General features: G+C 40.7%; 1 protein-coding gene across 6 annotated transcripts in view; it reads right to left on the bottom strand.

The window, feature by feature from the left end:
- Positions 1–16,671, bottom strand: part of FAT1 (FAT atypical cadherin 1) — a 142,636-nt gene that overhangs the window by 40,176 nt on the left and 85,789 nt on the right. For all 6 annotated transcript variants that reach the window (XR_007514836.1, XM_049865164.1, XM_049865167.1 and 3 more), the window contains exons 4-9: positions 14,249–14,310; positions 12,085–12,414; positions 11,512–11,722; positions 9,217–9,356; positions 4,787–5,062; positions 4,477–4,687 (exon numbers count right to left, since the gene is read on the bottom strand). Coding sequence is in view for 5 of the 6 variants with exons in the window: in XM_049865164.1 (XP_049721121.1) it covers positions 4,477–4,687; positions 4,787–5,062; positions 9,217–9,356; positions 11,512–11,722; positions 12,085–12,414; positions 14,249–14,310 (1,230 nt within the window). In the remaining variant the exon portion in view is untranslated. The remainder of the gene's footprint in view (positions 1–4,476; positions 4,688–4,786; positions 5,063–9,216; positions 9,357–11,511; positions 11,723–12,084; positions 12,415–14,248; positions 14,311–16,671) is intronic.

Raw genomic sequence — 16,671 nt, 5'->3', positions numbered from 1 at the left:
TCCAGTTTTACTCAAATGTCCCCTGCTTAAATGAGGCCTTCCCTGAGCTCCCTTCCCTATGAGCGTGGCTGTTCCTAGCCCCTTCCCCTGCTTTTGCTTTGCAGCATGTATCACAACCTGGCATTCCGTCCCATGTGCATTTTTAACTTGCTATTATCTGTGTGGATCATAAGAAATTACAGATAACACTGCGAAGAACTGAATTCCAGAACACTTAATTGTGCTCATGCGGAACATAAACCAAGTGGCAGTCCTTCGAACAGAACAAGGGGATAATGTGTAGTTTAAAGTCAAGAAAGGTGTGTTTTAGGGCTGTAACCTTTCACCATACCTATTCAATCTGTATGCTGAGCAAATAATCTGAGAAGATGGACTACATGAAGAAGAACGGGGCATTAGGATTGGAGGAAGACACATTAACAACCTGCATTATGCAGATGACACAACCTTGCTTGCTGAAAGTGAAGACGACTTGAAGCACTTACTAATGAAGATCAAAGACCACAGCCTTCAGTATGGATTACACCTCAACATAAAACAAAAATCCTCACAACTGGACCAATAAGCAACACGGTGATAAATGGAGAAAATACCAAGCTGCCAATGATTTCATTTTACTTGGATCCACAATCAATAGCCATGGACGCAGCAGTCAAGAAATCAAATGACATTATTGTACTGGAAAATGTGCTGCAAAAAACCTCTTTTAAGGTGTTAAAAAGTAAAGATGTCACTTTGAGGACCAAGGGTCACCTGACCCAAACCTTGGTATTTTCAATAGCCTGATATGCATGCAAAAGCTGGACAATGAATAAAAAAGACGGAAGGATCAAAGCATTTGAACTGTGGTGTTGGTGAAAAATACTGAATATCGAATGGATTGGCAGAACGAACAAATCTATCTTGGAAGAAGTGCAGCCTCATTCCTTAGACATGAGGATGCCAAGACTACTCGTGGACTTTGGAAATGTTGTCAGGAGGGACCAGTCCCTGGAGAAGGACATCACGCTTACTAAAGTAGAGGGTCAGCAAAAAAGAGGAAGACCCTCAAGGAGATGGACTGACACAGTGGCTGCAACAGTGGGCTCAAACATAACAACAACTGTGAGGATGGTGCAGGACCAGGCAGTGTTGTGCTCTCTTGTACACAGGGTCACTGTGAGTCGGAACTGGCTCAACAGCACCTAACAACAACACCTGTTCTCCCACTAGAATAAGCTTCATTTAAGCATGGTCTGCTTTGTTCACTATTATATCCCAGCACCAAAAAAAAAATTTACTGGTACACCGGGGTCAAATGAAATGACTTACACACCGGAATATACTCAGGTATGGAGGAACAAAGAGTTAAAGACCAAACAGTTGATCAACAGCCTGAAAAAATTAATATATTTGTTAGGGTATAATACTTCTATTTCATTTTGTTTTTCTGTTTGTGTACTTCTATCACTTGTAACAACCATTGTTACAAGTAAATAAAATCCTCCGTTTGAAAGTATTAACAAAAGGAATGTACTTTCTAATTGGGAATCTCTAACTGAAAAATTTTATCAACCATGTGAAATTCAGACACATTCTTTATTATCTGGCATATCTTGACTGGAATAAAGACAGCTCCGAGCTTATCACTGATAACAAGAACATTAAACAGGAATCCAACTGGCAGATTGATACATGGATGCCATGATCAGATCCCACCTGTATACATTACAGCAGAAATCATCAAAGGTGCAGATAAGAAAGCAACACCGTGAACCCACGGAAAACCACTGCGGGCTGCTGGGCGGTATGAACATCCCTGCCTGATCTGATGATAAACAGGTGTACTCGCCCAACACTGAAATACACATATGGTATTGGTGAGTGACGTAATAAGGCAGTGGTGGAGATTTCTACCTGGCTGTAGGCTTACTCCTTCACTTGGGTGAAGACATTAGTAACTTCTAAACAGCTGTAAAGTGTTCCCTATATATGACCAAGGCAAGTATCTGGACAGGAGGCCAACTTCTGTTCATGAGCTATGGCCACATCACACACACACTTCGTAAGCAGCTGAGGGAGCTGTGTCGACGGGCCTGTGTCTTCCCGAGGTGGAGACTCTGGCGCTCAGTGAGTGCCTGCTGACTGGCCAACGAGCACGGCTACTGCTGTAAAATTTCAATTGCAATTATACTTAAACTAAGTTTGGGGAAAGCAAACCAATTATAACCAAAAAAATATATTTGCCGAGTGTTTTCTATTTCCAGGCATTGCAACAGATTTGAAATAGCGCTCTCAGAATCTACTTTAAAAAATTAAAAGAAAACACCATACAGCCAGAGTATACCTGTACAGTATACTGGGTGTCTCTAGCACACAAGTCAATTGTTGCTGAAAATATCCTTTAATTAATTCCTTTTTCCCTGAAGACTCCTAATCAGACCAAACCTTTTGCTCATAAATTGCCGCTAATTAAACATGCAGTGTTACGGCCTGAATTTGTAACCAGTCTTTTGAACTTTATTAAATGTAATCTAACAAAGGTTAGAAGCAGGTGATTAGGAGCCAGCCTTTACGTGAAAGGCGGTACAATCGTTTTACAGTCTGCAGTGTTCCCACAGACGCACCCGCACCACACATGCAATTCACTATAAAGTCATTGTTTAGCTTCACTGTTATACTTCCAAATATACAGAAAAAATACCTTCTCAAAATTCCGAATTCTATATGGAAATAGGCTCTTGCTATTAGCTATTCTTTGAGATGAAGACACAATTCCATTCTCGAAATACCAAATTGCTAATCCCATCAGTTATGACAAGAATTTCAAGAATGTACACGCCTTTACTCAGGCTTCAACGATCATATTTAGCCACCCAGTTGTTGAAAATTATGTGAAAGCTAAGGGAAAGTTTAACATTTACTCCTACACAAACTCAGTTTGTCTATGAGTAAATTATTTTATTAAAGTGCTTCAGCATGCACAAATGGAATGCACTATTTTTCTAACTGCTGAATTTCCCAACCATTTGGGGCGGGGCGGGGGGCCCTAATTCAAGGCACCAACAACGCTGCAATTCATTTTAACACTGTGATCCCAGGCAATGTGTAAAATCTCATCTGTCAGTAATGGACTCAGTGTGTTCATTTTCAGGGAAACACATGAAACTTCAAATGTGTTAATAAAAATTGTTTAACTACATAAAAAGATTGGCAAGCACTGTTTTTGTAATTACCCCCTTTTACTCAGACTTTGATTACGTGATCTAAAGTGAAGCTATGCCTCTTCCCATTTTAATGCCTAGGAAAGATGCAATTTCCAAATATGTAGAGGTATGTATGGACTTCTTAAAAAGTTAGGTTAAGTAGGATATCTCAATAGTTTAAAATCATTACAAAATCGGGAGACTGCGAAAGGCTGTATTCCTCATGCTAAAAATGGCACTGAGGATGACACAGAAAAATGGAAAGCTGCCTTCCAGTGTTCACACTCACAGTGCTCGGCATGAGCAGGGAAGCCCAAGGCAGGTGAATTCTGACCGTGTAAATAACACCCTCTAAACCAGACGCCCGTGTCAATCAGGGGCAGAATTCTTCTGCAGGAATCATACCTCTGTGAACCAACGGTAACCCTACCTGTCAAACACAAGCATGAACGCTCTTTTCACTGCAGTGGTGTATAAACGAGCTTAGTCGACAGAATGAATAAATGCATGAACGAGTGACCACGTAAAACAGAACAAAGAACAAAACCACTCTGCTTTGCCACCACAGCTTAGTGGTGACCTTCCTTCTCACTAGCACCCACAAGACTCCGGATCCCTTGCCCCACTGCACCCAGAAGAACCTGTTCGGCCTGCAGTCTAATGGGTCTTTGCTACCCTAGCTGCCTCTTGCCCAACTCCAACAGGCTTCTCAGCCTTTTCAATGTTTCTTCTGTCCTGTTCCCAGCCCTTTGGCGACTGCTGCCACCATCAAATTCCGTGAACGAAACTTAACTGTTAAAGGTGTATGGGAGTCAAAGTGGTGGTAAAGGAACACCTGGAAGAGAACAGTAGGAGCATGGCACCCTCTTTAATAAAAAAAAGGCTTAGATTCGTGATTCAGCACTTTGTCATGGAATTTCCTGCTCTGCCCAAGACAAAACACGCTGCCTCAAAGTAAAATCAAGGACTAGGCCAGTGTCTCCTGTTTTCACAGTTAACAGATACAATGATTATGTGGTCAAAATAATTTTGGAAATATTAAAGTTTACTTTACTGCAGGACTGCTTAGAGCCTCGAATTACGCTAATACCGCGAATCCCCAAGAATTTAGAAAAAAAAACTTAGGACTCTCTCTAATTTCCAATGGGTTAAAACCTGGGGAGAAAAATCTATTTTCTCCTAACATTTAAAATAGAAGATGAAGATCGATTTTAGCGATTTGTGAAATGATACACAGAAATGCCTCAACACCTATGTGCACAATTAAAAACCGACTGAGTGCCCACGATACCTGACTCAATGGAGTATAGCACTTCAGCATTTTCCCCTTTGTCCTTGTCCAGAGCTGTAACCTGCAGCACAACTGAGCCGATGGCTGCTGACTCATACACCCGTCCTTCGTAGGAGGAACTGGTGAACCACGGCGCGTGGTCATTCGTATCACTGACGTTAACCACGATCCTTGCAAAGTTGCGCTTTACGGGAACATCTTGATCCCGTACCTGAAAGAATTAATGCATCATCACCAATTCTGCTGGGGTTTTTCTTGTAACTGCTTAAAAATCAATCTCAAAGGCAGGCGATGAAGCATAATGACCCACCATCACTGTGAGGATATGCTGGTGAACAGCTTCGTGATCGAGCTTTTCAGAAGTATAGAGACAGCCAGTTGCAGGGTCGAGACGAAATTTCTTGAGACTCAAGGGATCGATGCTACCCTGCAGAGTGTAGATGAGTTTGTTTTTCTCATCCTTGTCTATGGCACTGACTTGCAAAATTTCTGTGTCTGGCACTGTGTCTTCAGGAATAACCACCTCGTATTTTGATGGAGAAAACTGAGGGCGGTGATCATTTGTGTCTATTACTTTGATGAATACCTGTAATGATAAAATGTGTCAAGTAATAGTGTTCCTAATTATGGTGTTTTAATATTTAAAGAATCAGGAGAAAAACCACGTTTTCGAAAACTCATTCTTTCTTTTTAACAAAATGAAATACAGCTAAGAAGTAAAAGCAACTAAGATCTAGAATCAAAAATATACTTTAAAATTTCTCATTGCTACATGATCTTAATAGGAGTAAGATAATGAAGATCTACCTACAGGTACGGCAGCACTAGGTAACAAGACTTAAATCAGTGACTCAGCCCCACCCTCACGGTGCTCTCAATACCCTAAGCCGCCTCAAATACTGGCACCTGCTGTTACTGACCTTGATGCAGCAAAACCCGCTCTATTGGTCCCTGGGTTTTACCCACAAACCCAAATCTGCCTGCTGTTCAGTGCCTTATCAACCCAGTTCTGATCTCTGCTCCTCTCTGTATTTGCTCTTCTGTTCTCACCTAGATTCTTATCTCCTTGTTCTCAGCCCGTCTAGAAACCTAAACCTAATTACCGATGGCTCCCTTAGTTCCACACCTCGACAACTGGTCAACCTGAGCTGGGGAACCACTCCTGAGATTCGGGTTACCTTCTTCCTTCAGCAATTCACTTGAGCATTTTCAAGACCCTCTGAAATGACTCAAAGTAAGTTACAGAAGTATAAATGAGGCACTGAAATTTAAGATATCACGTGTCCCTGAGGAAAGGGAAGTAGAATGCATTTCCCGGATTTTGTAGGAATTTCAGGCAATCGGCACCGTATTTCATACTAAGCGTTTAACTGCACTAACTAAAAGCACAATTACCGGGAAAGAAGTGCATTGCTAATTACTCATTTATGTGATGAGTGATAAATGCTGCAGGTATATTTATCACCTTTAGCAATGAGAACGCTTGGCACAGAGGGCCTTTTCTCCTGCTGAGTGAGTTTCTCCTGCCAGCCTTCTGGTCAGACGATCATTCAAGGGGGCCCACGGGCACGTATATGCCCCAAGACCTTTAAACCTTCCTCTCAGAATCACCCTACTAAATTCATTACAGTTCTTGATGGCTCCTTCTCATTTTCATGCTCTAACTTCACGGACTTACTTTTAAAGACAGAGAAAGCAACTGATCCTGCTTGTCTCTAGGACAAGAACAGTTACCAACAAAACTGACATTTTAATGGTGTCCTGGAACTTTCACAGGACGATCTCAGGAGAGCCCCAAGGCACGGCATCTATACCGATGTTACACACGCTAAAAGCCATGCGCTTTTGGACAAAGGGACAGAAGACTGTCACAACCAGCCTCCGTTTGCTTATTAACTGACATCACAAAGACGCTGCAGTTTTTATTTTTTCGAAGCAACTGAACAATTTAGCAGATGACCGGTCTCATTTAAGACTTATAACAGTCTGATCTGAAGTTAGATAACTGGAATTCAGAAGCATTTTATTTTCCAATATTTAATTCCATCATTTTCTTTCGGGGTATGTATCTCCATGCAGATGGCAACACTCAAATGTCAGGATAAAAGACTGAAGGTCTCTGTGTGACCCAAACGTTTGTCATCTTGTTATCAACAGTTACAGAAACCCCCCAAAGCGCTGCCTGGTTACTTCTCAGGGAGCAGTTTAAATAACGGTGTGGCGTGGAAGTACTTGCAGGTGTTCAGGCAAACTCGAGGACCCTAATGGCCAAGTAACAGGGAATATGCTATACTGACTTTTTTTTTTTTTTTTAATTGTGCTTTACGTGAAAGTTTACAGAACAAATTAGTTTCTCATTAAACACTTAATACGCATATAATTTTGTGACACTGGTTGCCAACTCTGGGATGTGTCAACACTCTCCCCTTCTCAACCTTGGGCTCCCCATTTCCATTTGTCCAGCTTTCCTGTCCCCTCCTGCCTTCTCGCCCTTGGCCCTGGGCTTGTGTGCCCAATTACTCCCATATACACGGTTGAACTATGTGTGTTCCTGTTTGTTTTATGGGACTGTCTAATCTTTGGCTGAGCCTCAGGAGTGACTTCAGTGCTGGGTTAAAAGGTATCTGGAGGCCATGTTCTACAGGGTTCTGTATAAGATTTTTTTTTTTACTTTAGTACCTATCTGTATGGGTTGGAAGCAACTCCAACCTTGGTTCCTGCATAATCTTTCGGCTGCCCGGTTCTTTGGCAGCCATCGGGGGAGACCAGCCACGCTGTCTGGCATCTCAGGACCCACATCTCACTGTCCAGACGGCCCAGACACGACTGTACCCAGTTATCTGACTCTGTGGCCCCTCCTAACACACCAATGGGGCTAAACTTGGACTGCCCTGGCCCTCTACCAGCCTGAGATGAGCTTCCAGGCAGGCAGTCTTGCCAACCGCTTCTTATTTCAACTCCACCCAAGCGTGGTGGTGTCCTTATTACTTCTGCCTCTGATTTTTCCTTTCCCGCTTCACACACACTTAGCACTCTCCTCTCTCTCGAGGTAAACAGCAGCAGATTCTGTTGTTCCCAAAGAAAGACCTTTGGAAAGCTACCCACCCACCCCTGAAAGCCCTCCCTGAAAGGGAAATTTCCTTCCAAATTCTCTCTATTCTATATCTCTCTAAAGACAAGCATTAATTCACCAGCAGTAAACCGAATGTGAAAGTGCAAAATTTCAGAATATTTGAATTGTTTTCATGTTATAACACTATTTTATTAGCAAGACCCTTGGTGAAACCGAACATTTCTGTAACTGCAATCTTTGGGACGGAAACCGGAACAGCTTAGAATTCTACTTTTCAACAAATTCTAATACCATAGTATTTGTAACATATCTGATATTGGGGGTAGTGGGATGCAGAAACCTTTCCTCATCCGCTGAGGAAAAGAATTTCTGAAAGTCAACACACTAGTCCACTGCAGTATATCATTTTATAACAGGATGATTTTAATGTAAAATCCTACCAAAATTAGTAAAAGTCTTAAGTGGGAATTAAAGAAAAATGTTGAGTTTTTTGTTGTTTTATTTTATTTACAATTACGGCAGAAAATCACAGAAGGAGAAAAACAAAAAGTAATAAAATACAAATATGCTGTGAAAATTACTGTCAAATATAAAAGTAAATGCAGGTAATTTTAGTTAAACACAGTAGACTATACATAAGTCTTTACCTTCTACATTCTAATGTGAGGACCAAGAGGGCAGGATTTCTACCTGTTTTCTTTCCTGCTACTCAAGTTTCCAGGACAATATCTGGGACGTAACAAACCCTACGGGACAGAGCAGAACTTCCCCATAGGGTTTCCAAGGAGTGCCTGGTAGATTCAAGCTGCTGGCCTTTTGTTTAGCAGCCAAAGCTCTTAACCACTGTGCCACCAGGGTTTCCAAACAAATATATTTGTCAAACGAATGAATGGATGACTCTCTGCCCCCTCCTGAAACCCCACAATGGTTACTCACTCAGGGATGCTCCTTTGGCAGAGCTCAAACAGCCCACACTGTAATCAAAGAGAATTAATAAGAAAGAAGAGAGCTAACAGTCAAATTACAGGGTTTTAACATTCTGATTTGGCTATCTCTAAATCTCAGATAAAAAGGTGTTAAAAGAATTTTCAGAACCACTTTATCAGCTATTTCACACACCCCTAGTTAATGTAGTCAAAGGAAAAAAAAATCCAAAAAAGTACTTTAAAAGATGAATTGCTTTAACCAGCTTTAATTAAAATAACTTGGGTGATCCATCCGTAAAAGAGGTATACTTGACAATTAATACGTTCAAAAATGAGTGTAAAATTAGAAAATTTTGATGGTATAACAACAATGTGGGTGTTTTTGTTGTTGCATCTTCTGTTAGAAATTTTAAAACTGCTTAATTACCATGCAAAACCGAAATCGAGATTTGTGGTAAATTTTCTTTCCCTAAAATGAAAACACTTGGCGCACATGTGTGTGAGCTCACTCCAGAGCCTGATTTTTCACCTTAGACTGTTCGTGGATGGATCCCTCCACAGTACACTGCACCCGGGATACCCACATCAGGACGGGACCTCGTGCAACCGGGATACCCACATCAGGACGGGACCTCATGCAACCGGGATACCCACATCAGGACGGGACCTCGTGCAACCGGGATACCCACATCAGGACGGGACCTCGTTCCTCCTCTGAAGTCTCCTCAGGAGTTCCCTTACCTGAGTGAGTATGGTTGTGGTCCCATCAGTAGCCTCCACCGTAAGGTTGTAGTTTGATCTTTGTTCTGCATCAAGAGGTTTGGCAACAATGATAGTTCCGGTGCCTTTGTCCACATCAAAATGGCTGTCATAGTTGCCACCTGGTTTAAATGGGGACAAGTGAAAGAGCAAAAACAGGTCACGGACATAGAATCTCACCTGTTTCTTCGCTTTCTAATGCTTATTGGAAGTGAAAGGAAACCTTCAGTACATTCATCAAGATGATTCCAACGAAACAGAGTTTCAAAAGACAAGAAGAGTAGCCAATTAGATAATGCTTAATATGCTAGAAGGCAAAGCTGAGCCACAATTATCAAGGAGGCTATTAAATGAGAGCAGGGGGAGAAAGCAACTCTGAACACAGAAAAACACGACTAATATAGTCAATGAATTACTTTCGATATGCTTTCTAAGCGTTCCGAGTATCTTTTTAATTTCTAGCTCAGAAGCTACAGCAAAACATCAGTTTATAACCAATGTTAGCCACTTCAAAGTTCTAATTACTCAAAAAAATATCTGTCACACTTTGAGCATAATGTGTGGACAAAATAACTAATAAAAATAAATGTTAATTCTGAAAAAAAAAAAAAAAAATTGTGGCAGTTAGCTTCAGTTAGTCCGGGCTCTTACACACAATTTAAAAGGAAATTTGTTCCCCATGTTGTCAAAAACCCCAAGATTAAAGAAGCAGAAGTTTCTATCCTACCAGCATTATCCAAACGCATCTCTAATTATATTCTAGACATTTATCATTCGCATCAAAGTATACAGTCTGGGGTGATTTGCATTTCAAATCCACTGACCTTGAGATACTTATAACCATGAAATGAAATGCAATGAAAACAAAAGCTTAATTACACAGTGAAGATCTACTACGAAATCTAACCACAAGCAGGCACCACACAGTCCTAAGTCACATCTAACACTAAAAGTCAACGTGGGAGACCATGAGCACACGACGAGAAGTGGGAAAAAAAACAATGAAAGATCGTCACTGGAAACTGAAAAGTTCTGAAACTCAGTGCTTTTTAGATCGCATAATCTGAAGCCAATTATGTGATCTCAGCAGATACCTTCTGCTGTACAGTTCGGGTCACAAGCCATCTGAAAGATGTAAAAGACTTCTTTAGCAAGTGTATCTCCTGGCACAGCCAAAAAGAAGCAAGCAAGCATGGAAGGCAAACACAGAACAAGGAAGAGCAATCAATCAACCCAGATCCCAGCACAGCAAGGCTGTTAACAGACACCACGGCAGCCCGTTAACCTGGAAATGTGATATAAGTTACCAGAAGGAAACCAACTATTCTGATCATAGCTAACTATCCAAGGAATAGCATTCTTTTCTTTAAACTGGAATGGTTTCATGATGACTGGGTATCTGACAATTTCATACAATGATCAAAACTGAGGAAATAGTCCAACTATCTAGCAAGCAAGAGGTAAAGCCTGAACCACACGGACCCCTGGCTGCTGTAGCTTACGTCCCACCCACCTCAAAATGCCAAAATGGCGGGTGGGGGTAGGATGGATAAACGGTGGAAGAGGGGACGTGAAAGTGCCAGCTAGAGCTGAATCCCAACACATACTTTTGATCTTAAATACCCTTATATCGAATGTAAAAAGTATCTAAAATGTCTCATGTGAATTTTTTACTGTATGGATAAGCTAAATAACAAAAAAACAAAATAAAAACGAGTTGGCTCAGGCATGTTTAAGTTTTATGACAAAGTGATTTAATCTAATGGACCCTGTTTCCTACTGAGACTAAGGTAAATAAAAGCAAAATGTAATAGCTGGTACTGTAATTTTTAAGTTATACAAATCAAAACTGCAAGCTTATTTTCTATAAAGTGCTGACTTGTGACAGTCACACTGGTGTAACTATTTTAAACCCTTCAATCATACTCACTAAAAATAATAACATGCCGTACGTTATATACCAGGAAGTAAAACTTCAGAAGCTGTGCTTTTAGATCAAAATGTTCAGGATTTTCTGTAACTGTTGCATTTTAAAAAGAAAACCTTATTTTTATATTAATGACATGATATGGAATACCTAATTTAAACAAATGTAATATATGTTGTATATTGTGAAATTTTCTGCAATTAAAAACTGTAGTTTAAAGCAAATTCTCCACCTAGAGGTCTTATTCCCAGTTTTAAAGTCTGAGATACATGCAGGCATCAAAAAATCACAAACAGGTTCTCTGTGGCTTACCCCAGGCAAGGATAATGAAAGCTTTGAGGAAGGCTTACCAATGATGTCGAACCAAAGAGGTGTGCCCAGAGGCTCAACAGATATCACTCCAATCATGTGAGCAACTGGGTCGCTTTCCATCACAGTAAAGGTAAAAAAGGCTTCTTCAAACGAAATGGGCTCCAGGGATGGTTTGGGCTTGGAGATCCATTCAATATGGAGTCGAGTGGTCGAGGACTTTTGAGGGCGACCATTATCAACTGCTTTAATCTATAAAATAGGAGTGGAGGGGATAAAAACTGTGTTTTAAAGTTACGACCATAAGCAAATTCCATAACTGAAGCATGGGTTGATTCGGTCTTAAACTGAGACAGTTGCAAACATTTAACATTTGTGTCTGAATATACCATGTGTTTAATGCTTGATAAAAAGAGCAATACCGTCATGGCCACACTCAATATAAACAATAAGCAACTGTTGAAAAGGAAAAAACAAAACGACCCTTCTCAAGCATTATCAAGCACTTAACTGTTTGGTTACAAACAATGAAGATATTTACTGAACAGAGACAGAGTTATAGGTTCATGAAGTCAAAGCATATAAGGAATTCAAAGAACAAGATCTTAGCTCACTGAAAGAATATCATATTCTCCAGCTCCAGAAAACTTCTTGGACGAAACCACTCCAGTTTTTGGTTCAATGAAGAATCTGCCCTGCTCGTTTCCCTCTTCGATGCTGTAGGAGATTTCGGCATTGGGACCTTCGTCTTTGTCCGTAGCTATAACACGATACAGAGGCTCTCGCTTGGCATTTCTTTCTCGTTCTGGTTTTTCCCGCTCTGGGAGTCTGATTTTGTAGAATTTTTGCAGGAACTGAGGTTTGTTGTCATTTTCATCAAGGATTTTCACAATCACTCTTGCAATTGTTGACTTGGGGGGACTACCATTGTCTGTCACGGTCACCTGTTTTAAAAGGTAATAGATAAATACACGTTTTTTAAATATACTATATAAAAAGTGAATACCTTTTTCCTGATGGTAGTCAGCGTTTGTATAAACCTGTATAGTTTACAAAGCACTGTGGCATATACTGGAGCTCTGGTGGTGCAGTGGCTAAGAGCTCAGCTGCTAACCAAAAGGTTGGTGGTTCAAATCCACCAGCTGCTCCTTGGAAACCTTATGGGGCAGTTCTATTCTGTCCTATAGGATTGCTAAAGAGTTGGAATTGACTTGACAGCAATGGGTTTGCGCTTTTGGAGTTTTGTGACACGTCCTATCTCCTCTCATTCTGAAACAGCTCTGTGAGGTAAGGCACCCTCTTCTGTTCTTGCAGAGCCGGGCATTCGCAGAGCTGGGCACTCGCAGAGCTGGGCAGGGGTGAAGACAGGGAAGGCTGCTGTTAGCCCTCACTCCTTCCTCACTAAGCCGTGTCTCCCTCACACTACTGTCACTATAAAGTGAACTTCACCAAAACGTCAAGCTCTCAGTAACTTTTAATATTTTTAAAGCCAAAAGCCATGGAAGAGATACATGAAGGATTTGCTTTAAATATTTAGAGTCCTCTTAAAAGTAACACACACCAACATACTGAAAAATAAAATCTCTGTACTGGCGTGCAAAAACTCATTTTTAAGCATCATCAATGAAATATACTAAGTAATCATTGTGAAGTATATGATACACAGTATGGAAACCCTGGTGGCACACTGATTAAGAGCTATGGCTGCTAACCAAAGGGTCGGCAGTTCGAATCCACCAGACACTTCTTGGAAACTCTATGGGGTAGTTCTACTCTATCCTATAGGGTCACTATGAGTCAGAATCAACTTGACAGCAATGGGTTTTGTTTGGTTTGGTTATATGGTACACCTTTTAATGCTACTAGTCATCATTTTATTTTTGTTTGGCTGTTTTCTTAGGCAGAAGTGTTCAAGGCTTAGTAGGGTGGACAAAAACGTTTATAAATTTAAGACCAGCTCAATAAATGGTATTCTCCCTTCCAAGGCTACCTCATCTCTTGGCCTTTTCCTGGTTTGCAGGCAATGGTACCCAATAGCCTCATCGGGGCTGACATCCACATTACACCCTCCCTTCCACCTCCAGATCGCTCCTACCTTTTCCCCTTCAGAAACGAGGCAACCCATAAATAAGAGGCTGAGCTTTTTTAAGGATTAGAACGCATTTTAAATTAACCCTGAAAATGAGAAGACTTTTTAAAAATGCCCTTTCAGGAACAGCACCTATCAGACTTCAGCCTAATTTTACGGTAGAAAATTTTAAAAAGCACAAACTTTACATAATTCATAGTTTAAAAAATATAAACAATGCTGCAAGTGAGTATTTAGCAGCCCCCACCTCCCCCCAAAAACACACCTAGAAACAAACTAACTAGATTACAGGGGCTGAGCTAGATCTATTAATATCGACACAAATATTTAAAAAACATAATACTAAAGAAAAAGAAAGATGCAGGCTACGTAGAGAAAAATACCACCATGTAAGTGAAATAAACGGGAGAGATGCAGAATACGCAGAGGAAAAAATGTCTTTTTATACTTTACACATGTAAAGTGTATGCATGGATAAAGCCTAAAAATTAGATTGGAACTCATGGCAGTGGTTGTGTATTCTGGGATGGAAAGGGGGGAGGCAATCTGAGCTATATTCATAATGTTTTCTTTATATTAGTAATCAGAAGCCAAGATAAAGAAATATTAACAGCTGTCAATACTGGTTAGTGTGAACAGAACTGTTCTTTCCCGTAATATTTATAATTTCAAAATTAAACAACACTCACTTCTAAAATGTGTTCGTCTTGCTGTTCTCGGTCTAGTTTCCTGGACGTGGTTGTGATGAGACCTGTGAAATTTTAACAATTCATTAATTCTCACAAAATAAGGTCGATTATAGAACACTGTAACTGAAGGCACACTCCTGGAAAAGTCTGAGTAAATCTCTAGCTTCTCAAAAAAAAAAATAACAAAAAAGATTAAAAAAGGATTGTAAGTTCCAGATACGTTTATTTACAAACAACAACCCATTTAATACTTTCTCACTTCCGTGATTCTTAAACATAAATGACAGAAGTACCAAGAAAAAACTCGAATCGGTTACATTTTCTATTTGCTAACGGTGCTAATAAATATTTTACCGGGAAGGTGTTTTAAAAACTGACCTGAGGTTATCCAGGGTTCCACCTTCATCCCTATCTCCTTTAAGTGCCCCAGAAATTACTAATAATTGACAGAGAAAAAGGTTCATATTAAATGGAACCATTAGAAAACAACACTGACTGTGACTTATACCTCTGGATCATCTACCCCTAAAAATGCAGAATTTTTATAAAGAGTAACTTTACAGGCACTGTCGCTCAAACAACAGTCGTCTAATTTTCAGTAAAAGAAAATAAATGATTCTCAATGAAATCCCACATTCTCTTATTTTTCTATCAAAATGGAATATCTATAGTTTCCATTTCCGTCTAGAACTTAAATAACGATGGACTAAATTGTCAATAAATATGAGAACCTAGAAGACCATTCAAGTTGATTACATATTTTCCTATAATTCACAGAAAATCAAACAAAATCATCCCGACCACTACAACAGCCTCTACAACCTGTGCTGATACTGGACAGACGAATGGTAAGTGGGTTTGCAGGTTAAACCTGGGGGTGGAGAGCCCTGTGTGACAAGACAACTCCTGCCCAGCACCCTGTGGTTTTTCCACAGGGAAATGCGTCAAATAATTCATAGACAGGAACAGACTAATTTATTTTCTCCTATAATCCTAACTAATTTCACACAACTACCAAATGAAGGCTATTCAAAGTGTTTCTCTAAATTGGTATATGAAAGGTCTGTGCTTAATTCAAAGTGCTTTTTCTTAAGTAGTTCCCAAGAACCTAAATCAACATCATCATCCCCACAATTAAGAAACAGTGCTCTTTTTTTTTTTTTTTAAACAAGAACAAAAGGCTACAAAACAGCTAGATACTGGGGTTTTCCCCCAACTGTGCTTACTGACTGCAAGGGGCTCCAGAAAAATGCCTAACACTGCTTAAAGGTGTAAAAATGTAACAATGTGGCCTGCACTTGATTCCCCTCAGTTTTTAAGTTAATCCCTTTTTTCCCCTACTAAAAAATTTTCCCCTGTCCTCACTGTAGTCTTAAATAGTCCAAGAATGACAGGAAATCCCTCGCTCAGCCCCACCAAACTGTCCTAATGGACCCAGCAAAAAGTTGACCCCGATGGAACAACAGGTTACCGTGTTTGAGATAAGACAGTATTCTGCTTCTGTACAGCACTCAACCGTTTGCCAAATCACTACACAAACTACCTGTTAGGCAAATAAAGTTCCCCATTTTAGCTCACTTCCAGCATCGCTAGACTGTTACCCAAGGATTTACCTACCAATTCACCATGAAGCCAGAAAGCAACCTGACCACTTCCTGGGCTTGGAAACAGCTGTGTATCCTGTATATTTCAAGTTAAATACCTGTTGTGACCTCAAACGGAACTTTTAATTCCATTCAACTGCAGTAAAAGTGGTAATGCTCCTTGCTCATCCATTTCACTCTGGCTATCACTAATTACTCCTTCCCATCTCAGCTTAAACACCATTTCCTGGGGCCTCCCTGACAGGCTTTGCCTGGAATTCCGCTGTTGGGCTCTCCAGCCTTTTCCATTTTTATAATGACAGCATTCCATGTTACTTCAGTCACTCATTAAAAGTCCTCCTTTCCATACGACAAAACTCATGAGGACAGAGACGGAGGTGCAGTGAATTACTTAATATGGCCCTTTTAACCAGTCTTTGTAACGCCCACCAGATGACTGGGAGGGGGGCTACGCAAATGAGGTGCTCTGGCCCACTAAAGGATTGGACAGCTTGCTAATAACGTAAATAAGGTGCATGGCACCCCTGTGAAGGTGGGACCATGCAAATAAGGTATATGGAACCATAAAGGGGATTGGTCAGTTTTGCCATCCCAGTAGGCTTAAAGGGAGACACGGAGAAGGACAGGGAAAGGGAGGAGCTGCAACAGAAGACAGCAAGATGGCAGAGCAGCACTGCAAGAGCAATGATTGTGGCACGAAACCAGGGTCCAGGAGACCAGCAGGACACTGTGGTGGGGTGTGTCGAACCACAAAGCCAGGAGTTGTTAACACTCGCTTGAGAAGGCCCCCAGCAGGGCCTGGTGGCAGAGGGCAAGAAG

This window comes from Elephas maximus, chromosome 22, assembly GCF_024166365.1.
Source record: "Elephas maximus indicus isolate mEleMax1 chromosome 22, mEleMax1 primary haplotype, whole genome shotgun sequence".
Lineage (NCBI taxonomy): Eukaryota > Metazoa > Chordata > Mammalia > Proboscidea > Elephantidae > Elephas > Elephas maximus.
This window is presented reverse-complemented; position numbering and strand designations above follow the sequence as displayed.